At 39.3% G+C, this 17,008-nt stretch overlaps 1 protein-coding gene across 2 annotated transcripts in view; it reads right to left on the reverse strand.

Moving 5' to 3' along the window:
- The window catches only part of MAP2K5 (mitogen-activated protein kinase kinase 5), a 269,836-nt gene that overhangs the window by 201,488 nt on the left and 51,340 nt on the right, over positions 1 to 17,008 (reverse strand). For both annotated transcript variants that reach the window (XM_039220044.1, XM_039220036.1), the window contains exon 8: positions 13,053 to 13,117. In XM_039220044.1, coding sequence (XP_039075975.1) covers positions 13,053 to 13,117 — 65 coding nt within the window. The remainder of the gene's footprint in view (positions 1 to 13,052; positions 13,118 to 17,008) is intronic.

Genomic DNA, 17,008 nt, shown 5'->3' on the forward strand with positions numbered 1-17,008 from the left:
AAGGCCAAAGCCTTGGAATACATTTTTGAGTTGCCTTAGGAAGAGCTATCATGTGACCGAGCATTTGTGAGATACCTCAACAGAGCGAGACTTTAAGTTTTCAGCACTGTTAGTCTCTTACTCTTCTGGAAGATGGCTATGCAATGAAAACAAGACAACTTTAATTTAAGAATCATCCAGCTTCTAATTAAACTGCCATAGGCAGCTGGTTGGATAGGTTTTAATCAGTTTCAATCACCTATTGATTGGTATACTGAAGCCTAAAAAATTAAAAGTAAAAGATGATTGGGGAATTGTCCCATCTCAGAACAACAGTAGAGGCCTCTGTAAATAACTCCTCTTTTAACCATCAGCTAAATGAACACTTCAATACTGCAGTACAAAGTCTTCTGCAAAATTACTTTAACTAACAAGCAGAAATTTATCAGCTTCAGCCAAAATCAATGCTGAAATCAATTTGAACACTGGTTGTGTCTAAAGGGGCTCATTGGCAATTTAGGGAAATTACACCATGTAAATGCCTGTGCTTTAATTGAACAGTTTCATCAACTAGGCTGTGATTGCTGTCCATTCATTTATTTACTTTCGCTGCAGCTACCATTCTGCAAAGGAATGGCTTTTGTCAGCCTGGAGAGAGGCACTTTATCTTCATTTTGTGCACTTTTGTGCGTACCAGACTTCATGAAACGGGCTAGTATCATGACTAGGTCAAAACAAGCCAGAAAGGACTTTTCCTTTCATGTAAAAACTGAGTAACACTCAGTTGCTAAAACAGTTGTTACAGACAGTCATCTTTAAACCCACAACAAGAAGGAATCTGAGTGATCTGAGTGATCTGCCTGCACGCGGCTGTGCCTGGGTTGAGGACCTACATTTTGGACAAAAGAAGAAAAAGCATTTGGAGCCCAAATTCAATTCGGCCACACTCTGAGCTAGCTGCTTCCAAAAATATATCAACTGTATTAGATCATGCTCTTCAAACATGAAGCAACATTGTGTTGCTTCCATTCCGAAGACTAAGGTTTAAAGATGTCACATATATCTTTAATGATTAAGGGGAAGAGAAAGGGATGGAGCGCCTGGGAGGCTCAGCAGGTTGAGCGTCCGACTTCAGCTCAGGTCACGATCTCACTGTTCGTGGGGTTGAGCCCCATGTTCAGCTCTGTGCTGACAGCTCAGAACCTGGAGCCTCCTTCAGATTCTGTGTCTCCCTCTCTCTCTGCCACTACCCCACTTGCACTCTGTCTCTCTCTCTCTCAAAAATAAATAAATGTTAAAAAAAATTTTTTTTAAAAGGGGGAGATAAAGGAAGAGGAGTCCCTGTGGGAGGAGAAAAATCAACCTCCTTATAAAGACCATCAGCCCAAAACAGCAACAAGATTCCAAATATGATTTATTTATTTAAACATTTTTTTAATATTTATTTTGAGAGAAAGAGAGAGTGTGAGCAGGGGAGGGGCAGAGAGAGGGAGAGAGAGAATCCCAAGCAGGCTCCACACTGTTGTGTAAAGCTCAACATGAGCTGAAATTAGGAGTCACTTAACCGACTGAGCCACCTAGGCACTCTACTTTTTTTTTTAATGTTCATTTATTTATTTTTGAGACAGTGAGAGAGAGAGGGATGGAGGGAGGGAGAGAATCCAATGTAGGCTCTGTGCTATCAGCACAGAGTATGATGCAGGGCTTGGACTCATGAACAGTGAGATCATGACTGGAGTTGAGATCAAGAGTCAGATGCTTAACTGACTGAAACACCCAGGTGATCCCAAAAAATGATTTTAACACACACACAGAAGCACTCATAAAGTCACGGACAAGGGAAAAACCCAAAGACCTAATTTCTGGAGAATCATATGCTGAAGTGACTCGCATTTTGGAAGGCATTAACATTTTTCGCAATGGGTTAATCACCATTACTTCCAAGCTAACAAGTTCTAGGGAAAGAGGGAAGAAAGAAGACAGTGTTTGTTCATATGGGTCACCTGAACAGGTACAAGTGCCTGATACAAAAGATAAAAATGAAATAAAAAGTACAACCGTAGGACATTTGGTTGAACAGGCCGACAGAACTTCTTAGGGTTGCACGTACTTAGTTCCTCACGGAACCAAATGTAATTACTCACCAGCGCCAGGAAAGGCACTGTGAAGGGATAAAAGAAAGTATGAGTTTCAGTGGTGGTTCTATCCCTGTCTTGGTTTGAATCCTCAGGGAAATCCACTACCTTTGGGGTTTCGGTCTCTTCACAGGGTCAAACAAGGACAAGGATGCCCACTCTCTCCAGCTATATTTCATTTGCTGCTGGGGACAAGAAGAAATGTGACCAGTAGGACCCTGAGCACTGCCTGTGCTTTGGGTAGAATGGAGGCAGGCAGGGCCTTGAAACCTTCCCCTTGGGCCTCCAGGGTAATTTCTCATTTGCCCTTATTGTCAGTTACCCCAGCTCTCATACCTGCCACAACTCACTAGGAATTACCTTCAAAAAACGTTAAAAGGGAAAATAAATGGTGTACAGAAACTTAACTTCGTACATGTGTTTGTGGTAAAAATTCATTCTGTAATTTAATCCCATATGCGCTTTTCTCTGCCACTCTAAAGTTTCACTGGCTATACATTTTGTTGCTGAGACAATGTAAAAATATATTTTACTCATAGTTTTTAGATAACTTTTCTAAAAATTTAATTATGGTTTAATCAGAGTTTTATGTTTATTGACTAAGCATATTGTTACATTTGCTGCTATAGTTAGCAGTCGTAACAGAATCAGAATGTTTGAGAACCTTATACAGTATGTATTTTCCAAATACACTAAGCTTGTTAAAATGCCATATTGATTGTGCCCTAAAGCAAGTTCTAATTTTGTCTGAACATTTTTCACTTCGTTATTTGAATTCACCAAACAAAAAACCATGAACTCTACTTTTTAGCAATAATATTGAACATTCTTTTTCTTTCGTTTGTAATGCTGACCAGGAAAAGTATGGAAATTTTACGGTCAAGAGGATACAAGAATACAAAGTCACACTTGAAAAACAAATTACAATGTTTAAAGAAATTTTATGCTTAATTCCCACAACCTAAGTATCTATCGCTAGTTCCCCTTTAATTTCATCATCTGCTCCTCCAGTTTAGTGGTGGTGCACAAATCCGTACCGAAACATATTTCACTCCAGTAAGGTGGCAATTTAACAGAAACATGGTCTCTTATATCTAGGCAACCGATGATAGAGCAATGGAAAAAAAAAAACAAAAAACTGTGGCAGAAAGTTATACACACTAAATGCCTTTTGGACTTCCCAGTGAATTATTTTCCAAAAAAGCAATTTAAGTAATACCCTAGATGCTACTGTATACAAATATTTGCTTGTGCTATATGCCAACCAAGAGACTACATTTTTCTAATACAGTGGAGATTGTAAAATACCTAAAAAAAAAGAAAAGAAAAAAATTTAATCTGTCTTACAAGTTAAGAAATACACCACTTCAACGAGCATAACCATCTAATTAATCTAGGGATTTAATTATTAAATTCTAAGTTTTTGATAAGGAAAGAGACCCAAAAGATAAAATAACAAGATGTTGCAATAACTGTCTGCCAAGAAATGGTTGTTTTCACGTCTATTAAAAAGCTTCTAAAATTAACTAGAGATGGTACAATACTGACTTTCAGAATTATATATTTATATCTTGGGGCACCTGGGTGGCTGAGTCAGTTAAGTGTCTCATTTCAGCTCAGGTCATGATCTTGCAGTGTGGGTTCAAGGCCCACTTCGGGCTCTGTGCTGACAGCTCAGAGCCTGGAGCCTGCTTGGGATTCTGTGTCTCCCTCTCTTTCTGCCCCTTCCCTGCTCATGCCCTGTCTCTCTCTGTCTCTCAGAAATAAACAGACATAAAAAAATTTTTTTATATCTTATATCCAAAATTACTTTTGGTTAAAGATGAGGAAACCCAGAGAGGGAATGTCAAATAGAAAACCCTGGCTTGAGTAGCGGTCCCAAGTACTGATCTAAGCATCAGAACACCTGAGTCCTGGTTTTCTAATACTTGTACCTATTTAACGTGTATGACTCAATGCTTTGATACTGAGTTCTAATCTTGATTTGAACCTTGGGCATGCCCCTTAATTCCTGTAAGCTGTATCTTTCTCACTGCTGAAAAGGGGGTAACCTTCTTAGGAAGGACTCAGCAAGGTCTGACAGATCCAGCATGATGAGGCCTCTGCCCATCTCTCTGCTCTCCCCCGGGCTCAGTCTGTTATAGCCACACTGGCCTGGACACAATACGGTGCTGCCCATCTTCAGGCTTTTGCCAGAGTGGTTCCTTCTGCCTGGAAGGTTCTTCTCCCAGGGCTTCCCATGACTGGCTCCTTGATGTCCTTTAGGTATGAGCTCAAATATCACGTCTTCAGAGAAGCCTTGCTGAGCAACTATTTTACATTCTTTACAGCACTTGCAAGGTCTGATATCTGGTATCATCTTACTTCAGTATTTATTTCCTTGATTACTGTCTGTTTGCCCCACTAGTGTGAATTCCAGGAGCTTAGGGAACCAGTCTTATTGACTACTAGATCACAAATACACATCCTTGGCATAGAGTGACGATAAGAACAGCAGACCCCAGAACCAGATGGGGGTTGGGGCAACGGCTGCCGTATAGTCGAAAATCGGCACGTAACTTTTGACTCCCTAAAAACTTAACTACTGAAAAAAAAAACCCAAAAACCAAAGAGGCTTAATAAAAACAGAGAAAAAAAGAAAAACTTAACTACTGACAGCCTACTATTCACTGGAAGCCTCATGGATAACATAAAGTCGATGAACACATTTTGTACATCACAAATATATACTGTAAAAAGAAAATGTTATTAAGAAAATCATAAGAGAAAATACATTTATAGTGCTATACTGTGTTTGCTGAAAAAAATCCACATATAAGTGGGTCCATGCAATTCAAACCTGTGTTGTTCAAGGGTCGACTGTATTTACTCAATGAATAAACAAGATAAAATTTTAAAGAACAAAACCAAGTAAAATGTGACATAATATTTTTACAGTAGCTGGATGCTGAATTAATTCTGGAACATCAGCCTCAGGAGTGACCTCTGCAGTCAACATAACCAGGTCTAAGTGAGAATTCTTTTCTCAGTGGTTCTGAGCACCAGCCATGCTGTTGTGCCTAAGAGACAACACTCTGTGTGCCTCCTCAGCCTGTGAAGAACCTGCCTCTGCAGGTTAATTCCTGAATTGCCGTCCCAGTTGCTACAGTAGGTGAGATGCAGCGCCTGGCCCTGAGGATGCCCACCCGGACTGACTGGACACAGTTCTCCTCCAGGGAGGACCATCCCGTGGGAAGAACGTGAGGAAGAGCGTATCACTCACTCTAACTGAAGGCAGGCTGTCGAGAGACACTCTCGAAGAGCAGTCTAAGTCTAGCCTTCAGAAGCACACAGAACAAACCTGTTCTTCTGGCGACAGGAATGATTTTCTGACTTTTTAAGAAGTCATGGAGACCCTTAATCTTCTCATCTTCAGATAAACTCTGGCCAATTCCTTCAACCACTTCTCAACTCAAATATCAGTTCTTCCATGAGGCCTTTACTGGCTCTTCCCAAGGAAAGGGCTAAAACTCACCATCCCTTCCTCAGGCCCCAACCCAGGGCCCGCGTACTACACATACAGACATGCGCCCTAGAGTGGGAAGTCCCATCCTTACTTCATCTATCTGGACACAGTCCAAGAGAGCCAGGTCCATCCCCAACAGCCGGCAGGGTGCCATCCACACAGCAGGCACTCACAATGAGACTGTTTGGCGAATGTGTAAAGGAGAACTGGAGAGGCCCAATTCCTGGGACCTCCTTGTTATTCTCCCCATGCTTCTCTGGGTGGTCTCTGAACTGTCCATGTCTCTGTGTGAAAACTCAGTACCCAGAAGTAGACACGTCAGTCCCCAAGTGGCATGCTACATGATGAAGTCAAACCCAGATGCTGTCCACTCCTAATGCAGCCAGAGACTAGATTCCAAAGGAAAACTAGATCTCCTGCACCCTATAAAAACATGTGTGCTCATGTATATCTCTTCACAATCACTTCTGCTTGGGGCCTTTAAATTTCTTTATAAAGTAAGCATTTTTACGAAAATAAAATAGCAGAAAGAAGTCCTGCCACTTTAAAACTATTTTTTCCCTGAAAGGAGATGGTGTTGAAATACTTAGATTCAGCAAATTCTTACTTGAAATATTACCATAATGTATTGATTTTTACCAGACTCAATTGACTGAAAAGTTGTTTGTATAGCAATATTGGCCAAACCAATATACTAGAACAATTTTGTTACCCATAGTAATCAAGTGCATTTCTGAAGTATAATTATACTGTCATAAAAATAAAGCCAAGATACCCTTTTCCAAGCAATAAAACAACAGGGGCTATAAAATAGGAAGAAGAAAAGGCTAAATAGATGAGATTTTTTAAAATTAAATTTAGTGTCTTTTAAGAACACCTCCGCCTCCTTTTCCTTCCCTTAAGCCAAGGTTAGCAGAAGTGATCAATACTTCAATCTCAATAAACTATTTCAATAATAGTTAATTCGGGTGGAAACAGAGTCTGAAAATCTCTGCTCAGCGACCTGTAACATCCTGTCATGTTGGTCGGATGCCAATAATCCATCATTGCCATAATGGATATGAGCATGTGTGAACAAGGAGTGGGGGAAGTAAAGGTGGGAAAGGTGTAGAGAATCACAAGCTTAGGTTCATTCTTTAGAGTCTCATCAATACAATACACATTATTGTATGACACCAACCTATAACAGTAAGTGCTGAGAGAGGGAGAGAGGGAAACATACATAATTAATATTATTTGACAAACACTCATTGATTTTCTGGAAATATTAATATCCTTGTTTGTCACATGATACTTTAACACAATCCAGCCACATACAAGTATTTAATTTTGCATTAAGATGATATCTTGTTTGCCTGTTGAAAATATGATCTTGGCTGCAAGGAAAAAAGGCTCTTCATTTGATTAGAAATTCAAAGTTAAAATAAATCAAACAATCACCCTAGCTCTTGGGTCAATATCAAAACCACTTAAAAACTACTCTTAATTTACAAGATGTACCTCAGGGAAAAAATATAAAGGAGCGGGGTCACTGGTGCAGTCGGTAGAGAAGCTGGGGTCAGACCTACTGCTGATGTGGTTTGGCACCTTCAGGGTGGCCAGTGAAACAGAAGTGAGAGCTTTCTGGGTACTCTGGGGCTCCCAACATTTTCTTCAAGGACTCCTTTTTATTATGTTTTCCTCTCAGGAATCCCATGTTTTGACATGTTTGGTTTACTAAACAGCATTTAATTAGACAGCAATTCATGTGTTTTCTCATTTTACATAACTGACCACCAAAAGCTTCTAATTTTCATTAATACATGTTACCGTAATGAACTGATCTAATTCCAGCTCCAAAAACATAAACGTAATGTTTTACTTGGCCTCTACAGCCAAATAACAGACAGAATACAACTTAATAGTTGATGTGATCTCAGTTACTCTCTCCAAGGACCATCCTTACACTACTACCCAACAAATGTCTCATAAATGGATAAGACAAAAGAGAGGACAGACCAGCACCTTTGAGAATTATCATCCCTTCCCTCTTCCTGTCTCTCGATATAGTCAAATTAATTCTTATATATTGGTATATATTCAATCTTAAAACACAACGTAGGCAGTTTACATGCTACCCATTATATCACTGAGAAAATCCCACCCAAAATTCAGGTTAGACCCTTAATGTACTATAGGAAGTAACTGGAGGTGGAAATTTCATTACTGTTTTCAAACACCTATATATGTGACCAAAAAGCTGATAATCTTTTTGGAAAGGAAAAAATAAAGGATGATCCCTAACTGCTGGTTGGCTAAATGACTTATTAGCAAGACTTAAGTCCTAAGAGTTAAATATTACTTTATTTCTGGACCCAAAGCTTAAGTGACTCCATCAAACAATGCCCTGAGGGAGCAAAAAACCTGAGTGACTGGCCTTCATTTGCGTACAATGTTTCCAAAGTAAGTGGGACTGTTAATTACTTTCATTGCAATGTGACAGACTATCCAAAAAAGAGGACAGTACGTAGTATGTTGGGTTAATTTATCATTCAAATATATGCCCTTAGTTTAGAAATTCCTATTCTTCCAGGTGAGTGTTCTAAAACAAGTATGCAGGCTCTAAAACTAGCTAGGTATGGGGAGAATCCAATTAAAGGGCCTTACTAAAACCTGTTTGGAAAAAACAAAACCCATTTGCCTCATTCTCATTTTAGCCAACATGTATAAGCATCTATTCTATCCTTAAGACTGTGTGGAGTACACTAGAAAATACAGGGAAACACAATGGACTCTGCGTGACCTTGAGAAACAACACTGCCTGGGGGAAAAACACAGAGTGAAGAGGAGAGATGACAGAATTCTGGCTTTGCCACTGAATGGCCACAGGTCTGGGAGTCCTAGCTTTTTCCGGTGGTCAAATGGGCTTATTAACATTTACTGGCTGACCTAGGGCAGGCTGGGAACAGACAATGATGAAAGAGAAAACACTCTGAAACTTCTAAAAAATCATTGTATGTAAGGTATAATAAGTCATATTCATGAGACAACTAGAGAATAGCGGGAGACGCAGAAGTATACTATATATCATAATATAATGCAGAATTTCTCAAAGTAAATTAAACGCAACTCTAACAGGATTAAACATCTGTGAGATGTCTGTAGATGTTCCTCAAAATAAGAGCCCTGTGGTCAAGTAAGCACAGGAAGCACAGGGCTCAACAATTTTTCTATTATTTAGTACTACCATTGCCAGTTAGCTAACAGTTACTCAGTCGTAGTGCTAAGCCTTTTCTTTGGAACATCTCATTTAACTTCACAACAACCTTATTCGAGGTCATTACCCACATTTTACACAGGGAGAAAGTGAGGCAGAAGACGTTATGTAACTCTTCCCCAGTCACACAGCTACTTAGTGGCAGATGCAGGGTACACTTACTGTATATAACACATACGGTTCTCTACTTTCTCAGAAAGTTTTCAAAATTCACTGTGAATCTCATAGACAGGAAGAGGATATACATCTTTCTTAAATTTGGGTAGGGAGGGGTTGGAGCAACATGTAACATTTTGGGAAATGGAGCAATAATGAAAGTACATTCATTTTCTTTTCCTAAATTATTCTTCTTCCTAGGCATAAACTCTACTTTCGTCTAAGATATTTCCTTTATAATCCATTTCACCCCAATTAGTAATCCAAGAAATACCAACTTAAAATTACCTAAGTCATGATCATAACACAGAGAATAATTCAGCAGAGGACTATGCACAGCACCCATAATACCACTTGGTTCAAATGTCTGGGCCCAGAATTTCACACTGTAGAACTGGGGGGAACATACAGACTTAGAAGGAAAAAATGTGACCAACTATTAAACAATATATATTGTAGTTACACACACCATCATATCCCTTGAAATACATCCCATCAGTGGAGCAAATAAGAAAGAAATATTAAACTTTTGCTTTGCATTTATTAGCTTTATTATACTTTATAAGAAAAAAAAATTAAATAGGCCCATTAGGCAGTTTTGTTACCAATGAGTGGATTTTCCAATATTTTCTTCATCTAGTTTATGTAGCATAGCCTGTAATGTAATCATTTTGTTTGAAAAATCACAATTTTTATAGTCAACACCATTAAGGTAAACTTAGTGTAGGAGAAAGTCAATCATAATACATCAAACAGTTTTACAGAGATTTTAGTAAAGTAGATTCTCATTTCTTGACAATTACACTATTTCTTTGTCACGAACTAAAAGCCAGGGATATAAGAACAATACTTTGAAGCCCAGGCAGAAATAAAGACCAATGATCAATAACAAGTGGTTATGCAGTTTGGTACCTTTACGTTCTCTTAAGAATCACCTAAGCTATAAGATAAATGGGATATCTTCTTTGTAGAGAAATATAAGTGTTTAAAATAAAGCACTAAAATGATCATGTTACTGTCATTCACCCTCCATAAACAACCACTGTCAAAAATATATTAAATTCAGGGGAGGGGTTCAGTCGGTTAAGTGTCTGACTTCAGCTTGGGTCATGCTCTTGTGGGTCGTGGGTTCTAGCCCCGCTTTGGGTGCTGTGCTGACAGCTCGGAGCCTACTTCAGATTCTATGTCTCCCTCTCTCTCTGGTCTCTCTCTCAAAAATAAGATAAAACATTAAAAAAAAAAATCATTAAATCTGGGGCCCCTCGGTGGCTCAGTCAGTAAAGTGTCCAACTTCTGCTCAGGTCATGACCTCGCAGCTCATGAGTTTGAGCCCCAAATCAAGCTCTCTGCTGTCAGCGGAGTGCCTGCCTCAGATCCTCTGTCTCCCCTCTCTTTCTGCCCCTCTCCAACTCTCTCTCTCAAAACTAAATAAACATTAAAAACACATATTACAAGACACACATATTGAGCACTAGCAACAGTAGATAAGTGAACTCAGGATAAGTTGTTGATATTAACGTAGCATTCCAGCAGGCACAGAATGTGCTAAGGAGGTGTAAGATAATGTGTTCTGGGGGCGTCTGGGTGGCTCAGTCAGCTAAGTGTCAGACTTTGGCTCAGGTCATGATCTCATGGACCACATCGGGCTCTGAGCTATCAGCAGATGTCAGCTGCTCTTGATTCTGTGTCTCCCTCTCGTTCTGCCCCTCCCCGTTTCATGCTCGGCCTCTCTCTCAAAAATATACATTACAAAAAAAAAAGATAATGTGTTCTTTTACTAGTTCTTCTAATAAAAGGAGATCTTGTGGCCATGCTTCCTGGCTGAAAACATTAACAAGGCAAACAAGGAGTTACTGTGTAATGGGTACAGGTTTCAGGTTTGCAAGATGAAAGCAGTTCTGGGATGGATGGCGTTGATGACTGCACAACAGTATGAATGTGCCTAATGCCACTGAACTACTGGAGACTTAACAATGGTTACGACACTAAATTTTATGTTTCTTGCCATAATTAAAAAAATAATAACACATTAGCATGACTCTATATTGTAATTTTTCCTTGTAGATGGGCAGGTTATTTCCATTTCCCTGCATCCCTCTCCCCTATCTGCTAGTACAGGTTACTAGTTGCAAAAGAAAAGATTAAAATGTTAACATCTGGAATATTATTTCTAATAAAAATCACTTGCTGGAGTTTGGTAGTCTTATGTTTCCCCCCCTTCTGGAATAAACCAGGACAATAAATTCAGAACAGGGCTTCAATTTAAAAATACAAACATGCCTGAGCATTCAACATCTGGTTAAACAGAACAAATAAATAGGTTAGGAGTCTAAAGAAATGATTTTGGATTCCATTTGAAGCCAATAAAAGGAACCCAAAGAGTTGAAGATTTGCTAGAAATCCTTCCTGTTTTACTATATCTGGCTATCAGCAAAAAAAAAAAAAAAAAGCACTAATAAAAAAGGTTGAGGTTTTGAAAAGTGCTCCCTACAGGGAACTTAAGAGAAGCAAATCAGGGCACGCAGGTTCCTTCTCCTTTCCTTTCTAAGGGCATCTAAACCCAAGAAGCTTCAGAACAGGGTAAAAACTCCAGTCAGATAAGAGTAAGATGAAGAGATGCTATTTATGCAGCACTGAGGGCTGCTCGGGAGGGAAGGTCAGTACGATCCAGGGGAGGACAAGAGTGTCTCAAACTCGTCACACACAGGAGGTGGGCATCAGACATCTGAAGGGCATGGCCTCAGGATCACGTAAGGGCTGCGCTATTATTTAATTCTCTGAATTATCACAGTGGAAGCACTTAACTTGCAGACCAACTATTCACAGTACCCAGTCGTCTGTAGGAAAAAAGGATCCAAATACATGAACATAAGTTCTTAAAGGACTAGATTCAGGGGAATGGACTCCCATCCTGGCTCCACCTGTAGAGAGAAGACTGAAGCCCTGAGTGGGCGAATGGGTCAGATGACTTGGAAGAAGCCTCTAACCCAGAGAAACCCAATACTACGCTGAGGCTGCATCCCAATGTGGAGGGTGTTCTGGGATTTTAAGATGTGACCCTTCGGGTCATAAGGCAATAGGGAAATTTGTAGCTATAGTCACATGGTTAGCAAACACTTAAAATTCTAGCAACATTAATAACCAATTATAATTATTCCACAACTTTGAAAATATATATTAATATCAATGTTAAAACATCTAAGGTAAAAACACAATCATAATGTGATACAGAGTTAGTGTATATATGGAAAACAGCTCTCTGGAGGAAAGCTTTATTACTCCCTCAGGGCTTTCTTACAGAGTATGGATTTTTTAATTCCTAGTGGAATATTTTTCATACACCATTGCAGACTATTAAGTACCAGATATTACATTATGTAGTTTAAACTTTGCACTACTGCATGAGAAAGACTTCCCTGTCGAGAGAACTATTTTTTATGGTTAGCATTTTTTAATATGAAAATGAACACTCCTTTAGGGTAAGATCACTGCTACTGGAATTTGGGAGAATTTTATAACTTAACATATTCTTCAATGTGTAGAAATTCTCTCAGGGGACTAGGGAGAGAAGGAAATACAACAGGAAGAAGGCTTTTTAATAACTTACAGTGTCGACACAGGGCAAAGCAATGGTATTTATAAGGTTTGTCTTCCACTGGGTACAGTTGTAAAAAGGCAGGGGACTAGTACAGGGTGCTAGCAAGTTTAAAAAAAAATGGTGTTAAAGAGCAAAAGAAAAAAATGCATTAAACTTCAGGCCAGTTAAAGGTTGTACCTTGCTAATGGTGGACTATTAACTGCTCACCCAGGAGAGATGCAGACTGAGAAATATTAAAAAGGCAATATAAATGCACTTTTCCAAGCAATTCCTGAGAAAATAGATGCCTTGCAGAAGCTTGGAGTCGAAAGTGGAAATAAAACCTAAGTGCCGGTGGTCATTTTAAAATCTTTGCCACGGAGAACTTGGATACTCACATTTGGCAAAAGTGGATAGAAAGTTTAAACAAAATCGACTACTCACTTGTAGACTGTGCCTCCGTTGCCATGACCAAGAGTGTCTCGATACCGTATGTCTTGTTCATTCATCTCCACGAGAAAGAAAGAAAAACAAAAAAGGTGTCATGCTGTGGATGGAAATGTCAAGGAAAAGCAACTCTGGGCCATAAACAACAAGCAGTCTGGGTCATTTCAAGTTCAGCTGCAAGAACGAGAAGATCAATACAACATTTGCTGTCCAATTTATAAAAGACGATACCAAGGGACAAAGTGATGGAAAGTTTAATGACAATTTGTTTGCCTGGGTCATTTCATTAAAGTTTGATAAAAGGTGTCAAAATGGAATGATATAACATAGCTCAAAAGGGTCAGGTCAGAGATACTGATAAGAACACAGTCTCCAGCACTACACATAACCAATGCCAAACAGCAGTGCACATAACCCAAATCAAACTTAGGAAGACAACACACACGCACAGAGACACATACCCAGTAATCTAATGCACAATCTGTAAATAAATCAGCTCCTGAAAATTCCTCAGGTGACCCCACAGTTAACATTAAACAAACTAACTGAATAATGTTAATGATTTTCCTAGAGTAGATACAGCTTTCCTCTGGAAACAATAAATTAGTATACAGCGGTAACTGGGTAGAAGCGGTATTATGCTAATGGAAAGCCACCCAGTCAGTGCCCTTAAAAATGCACACAGAGACAGATATTGAAATGCATAAAGGGAAAACATATAATAATGTGGTTCTTATAAAGTCAAGTCATTTTCATCATTTAATATGTTAAACAGCATGCGCATTTTCTCAGGTTCCGTAAAACTACTACACCATAAAGACTACTCTCATTTGTATCATAAATAGTAGTCAATTATTCTAGTGCCCACAAAATAATGTTTTAGAGTTGTAAAGAACTCCCTAAATTATTTATCAAATGACTTTGAGACTAGTCAGATTATATTTGATGCATTCAGCAATTTTCTACACAGTGGTCCAGTTGCTTAAAAATTAACTGCCAACTTTATTCACTAAATGGATTCAATAAAAGTGTTATTTTCCATATAGCTAAAGCTTGGGAAAAGCCATAGTAAGCCCTGAAAAAAAAATCAATTTCCTGGGAATTGCACTGCCTTGCACGGGCAGAAAATGGATGGAGTTTTTAATTCAATATCACCTGGAAAAAAAATAGTTTGCTTTCAGACCATTATAGTAAACCTTTAAGTATTTTGCTCTAAACTTCCACCACTTGAATAAAGCAAGGCTCCATTTATCAAGGGAAATATTTTTCTTCTATACATTTCTGAAGTTGAAGCTTCAGAGAACTGTGATAATTAGGAGTACAGTGCAGGTAACAGAAACAGCTTCCTTTCCAAGCCGTTCTGCCAATCCCTGAAAGAATATTGACAGATTAATGTGTAAAGGCCAATTCAACACCCAATTTAATTGTAGTACAACCTGATTGATGCAATTTGCAATCAGCTAATTACTATATTTAGGGTCAGGGACAAAACGATAGGCAAGTCAGAAAAATTGGCAACTCTTCCTATTTGAGGGGAATTTTGCTCTTCATTACCTTTTGTATATTACCAATACAGAATAAAAGAAACCGTATCTTAACTTCATGCTGGTGCGTGAAGAAAAGATAAGAAAACTTCCTTATTCTGGACCAAAAGAGAAATTGTAAAACAGCATATAGGGATGTGAGATGTTCAGTAGCAGAGCTGGGACCGGGTTGGCTTTGATCAATAGCTACGAAGAATACCCACAGAAACTGCGGGATCTACTGGCGAGGATAAACAGGCTAAGTCCTTCCAAAACACTTCTCCAGCTAGTCTAAACAGCCCTCTCAACCACCTCATTCGTACCATTAACTTGCCTAACAGGCTGCACCCTCATCGCAGCTCAAAGTAAATTCCCAGGAGGACAAATTTCATGGAATACACATAGGATCCAGGCTCCGGAGGGGGCCACACTCTGAGACTATATCCCCTCCACCGCTCCATCAGGGCCTTCCTGATAAAAGGACCAGTAGTTTCGTCTCAGAAAAGTATATGCGCCAAGACATTCCAATGACACACTGGGATGGACCTAGGGCTTTGCAGGGGGCTTGATTTTGTGGTCTTTTGTTGAAGAGAAGGCAAATGGGGAGTATGGCAAGTCTCTGAGCAGTGTGAACCATTATAATCCTGTCATCGTAGGGTTTTTTTGTTTTGTTTTGTTTTTTAACCTCTCTAACCTAGGAGGCTGAAAAGAGAAGTGGAGCTGCTGCTCCCCACCCCCACCCTCACCCCCATTCCCAAGGTTCCAACCAGACCAGGAGTGGTAGGCGTCCAACAGGGGATAGGCTGAGAGATGCTGTGTGCTGTGGGTGTGTGCACATGCACGTGTGTGTGCACGTGCTATGCATCGTGTGAGCAAATTCAAGGAGGGAAATTTGGAACCCCTTCGACAATAAGATTGTAAGAGCCTCATAAAAATAAAAGCGGTTTTGAAGCAAAAGTTCTAAAACCATCTCCTTAAAAAGACAGTATCCATAAAAAGATAAAGTGTTTCTACAGTGTTTTAAAGTTTTATAGACCTATGCCTGGCCTCTGAGCTGACTGACAGATTTTTATACTTACAAAATATCAGATTCTTTTCCTTTTTGCTTATTTGGATTTTGTAACTTTTATACAGTTGCAAATATTATTCGCAGAAGAAAATGTTTTAAAAGAAAACTGTTAGAGACAAGCTCATGAAATTATTACAAACAACCTTTTGAGAATTGCAAATCTCTGATCAAAACTTTGGGGCATCTGGGTGGCTCAGTCAGTTAAGCATCCGACTCTTGATTTTGGCTCAGGTCATGATCTTGTGGTTTGTGAGTTTGAGCCCCGCATTGAGCCTGCTTAGGATTCATTCTCTCTCTCTCTCTCTCTCTCTCTCAAAATAAAATAACCTTTTAAAAAATGTTTTTTTTTTAAATTTTTTAATGTTTTATTTATTTCTAAGAGAGAGAGAGAGAGAGAGAGACAGCGTGAGCAGGGGAGGGTCAGAGAGAGAGGGAGTCACAGACTGAAACAGGCTCCAGGCTCTGAGCTGGCAGTCAGCACAGAGCCCAACGCGGGGCTCGAACCCACAAACTGCGAGATCATGACCTAAGCGAAAGTCGGACACTTAACCGACTAAGCCGCCCAGGCGCCCCTAAAAAATGTTTTAAAAACAGGTTACTTTAATTGATCTTGACTATGAAAAAATCACTAACAGGATCATCTAACAGCTTGTTTGCCTTTTTTCTTTAGATAAGCATATTCATTGAACTTCTCAAATTGAAGCACAGGAACAGTGTTCACTCTGATACAAAAGTGGGATTTTTATATCTACAGTGAGTACAATATTTAAATATTACAGTTGGGATCAAGTATCACAAAAATCACAGGATTCTGCAGTATTTCAAGTACATAGCCCAATTCACTTAGGTCATAAAACTAGTCAGTAACAACTAGTCAAGGCTAGAACTCGGTCCTTCAGTATTCTCTGCTCAATGCCGTATCTTAGCAGCTCATGTCCTGGCTAACTATGGAGGGACATCCTCTCCCATCAGTGGTCACTGGCCCACAGGAAGGAAAACAATCAACAGAAGGGCATCCACAGGTTAAAAGCAATTTCATTCGCTGCGGTATTTGTTTTTAAGAAAAGAAATGTTTTAAAGATCACATAGCTATGTAAAAAGGAAGCGAAATAAAGGTTTTATTCAAGAGAGATACTAAATTATTTTAAAATATAACTCAGTTTCCTTGTTTTGACTAAAAAAATCAAGTAAAAGGCAGAATACTAGATGTGAGAGAAGAGGAAGTAAAAGCCATTGGAGTTACAGTTACATGTCAACTGAAAGAGGGCAAATGACCAGGGAGCAATGACGGGCACTGGGTTCTGCTCCTGTTGAAGGAGAATCAGGGGCTGGGATGAAACATGAACCAGACAGGGCAACCT

This window comes from Hyaena hyaena, unplaced genomic scaffold, assembly GCF_003009895.1.
Source record: "Hyaena hyaena isolate Hyena2069 unplaced genomic scaffold, ASM300989v1 scaffold_15, whole genome shotgun sequence".
NCBI classification, from domain to species: domain Eukaryota; kingdom Metazoa; phylum Chordata; class Mammalia; order Carnivora; family Hyaenidae; genus Hyaena; species Hyaena hyaena.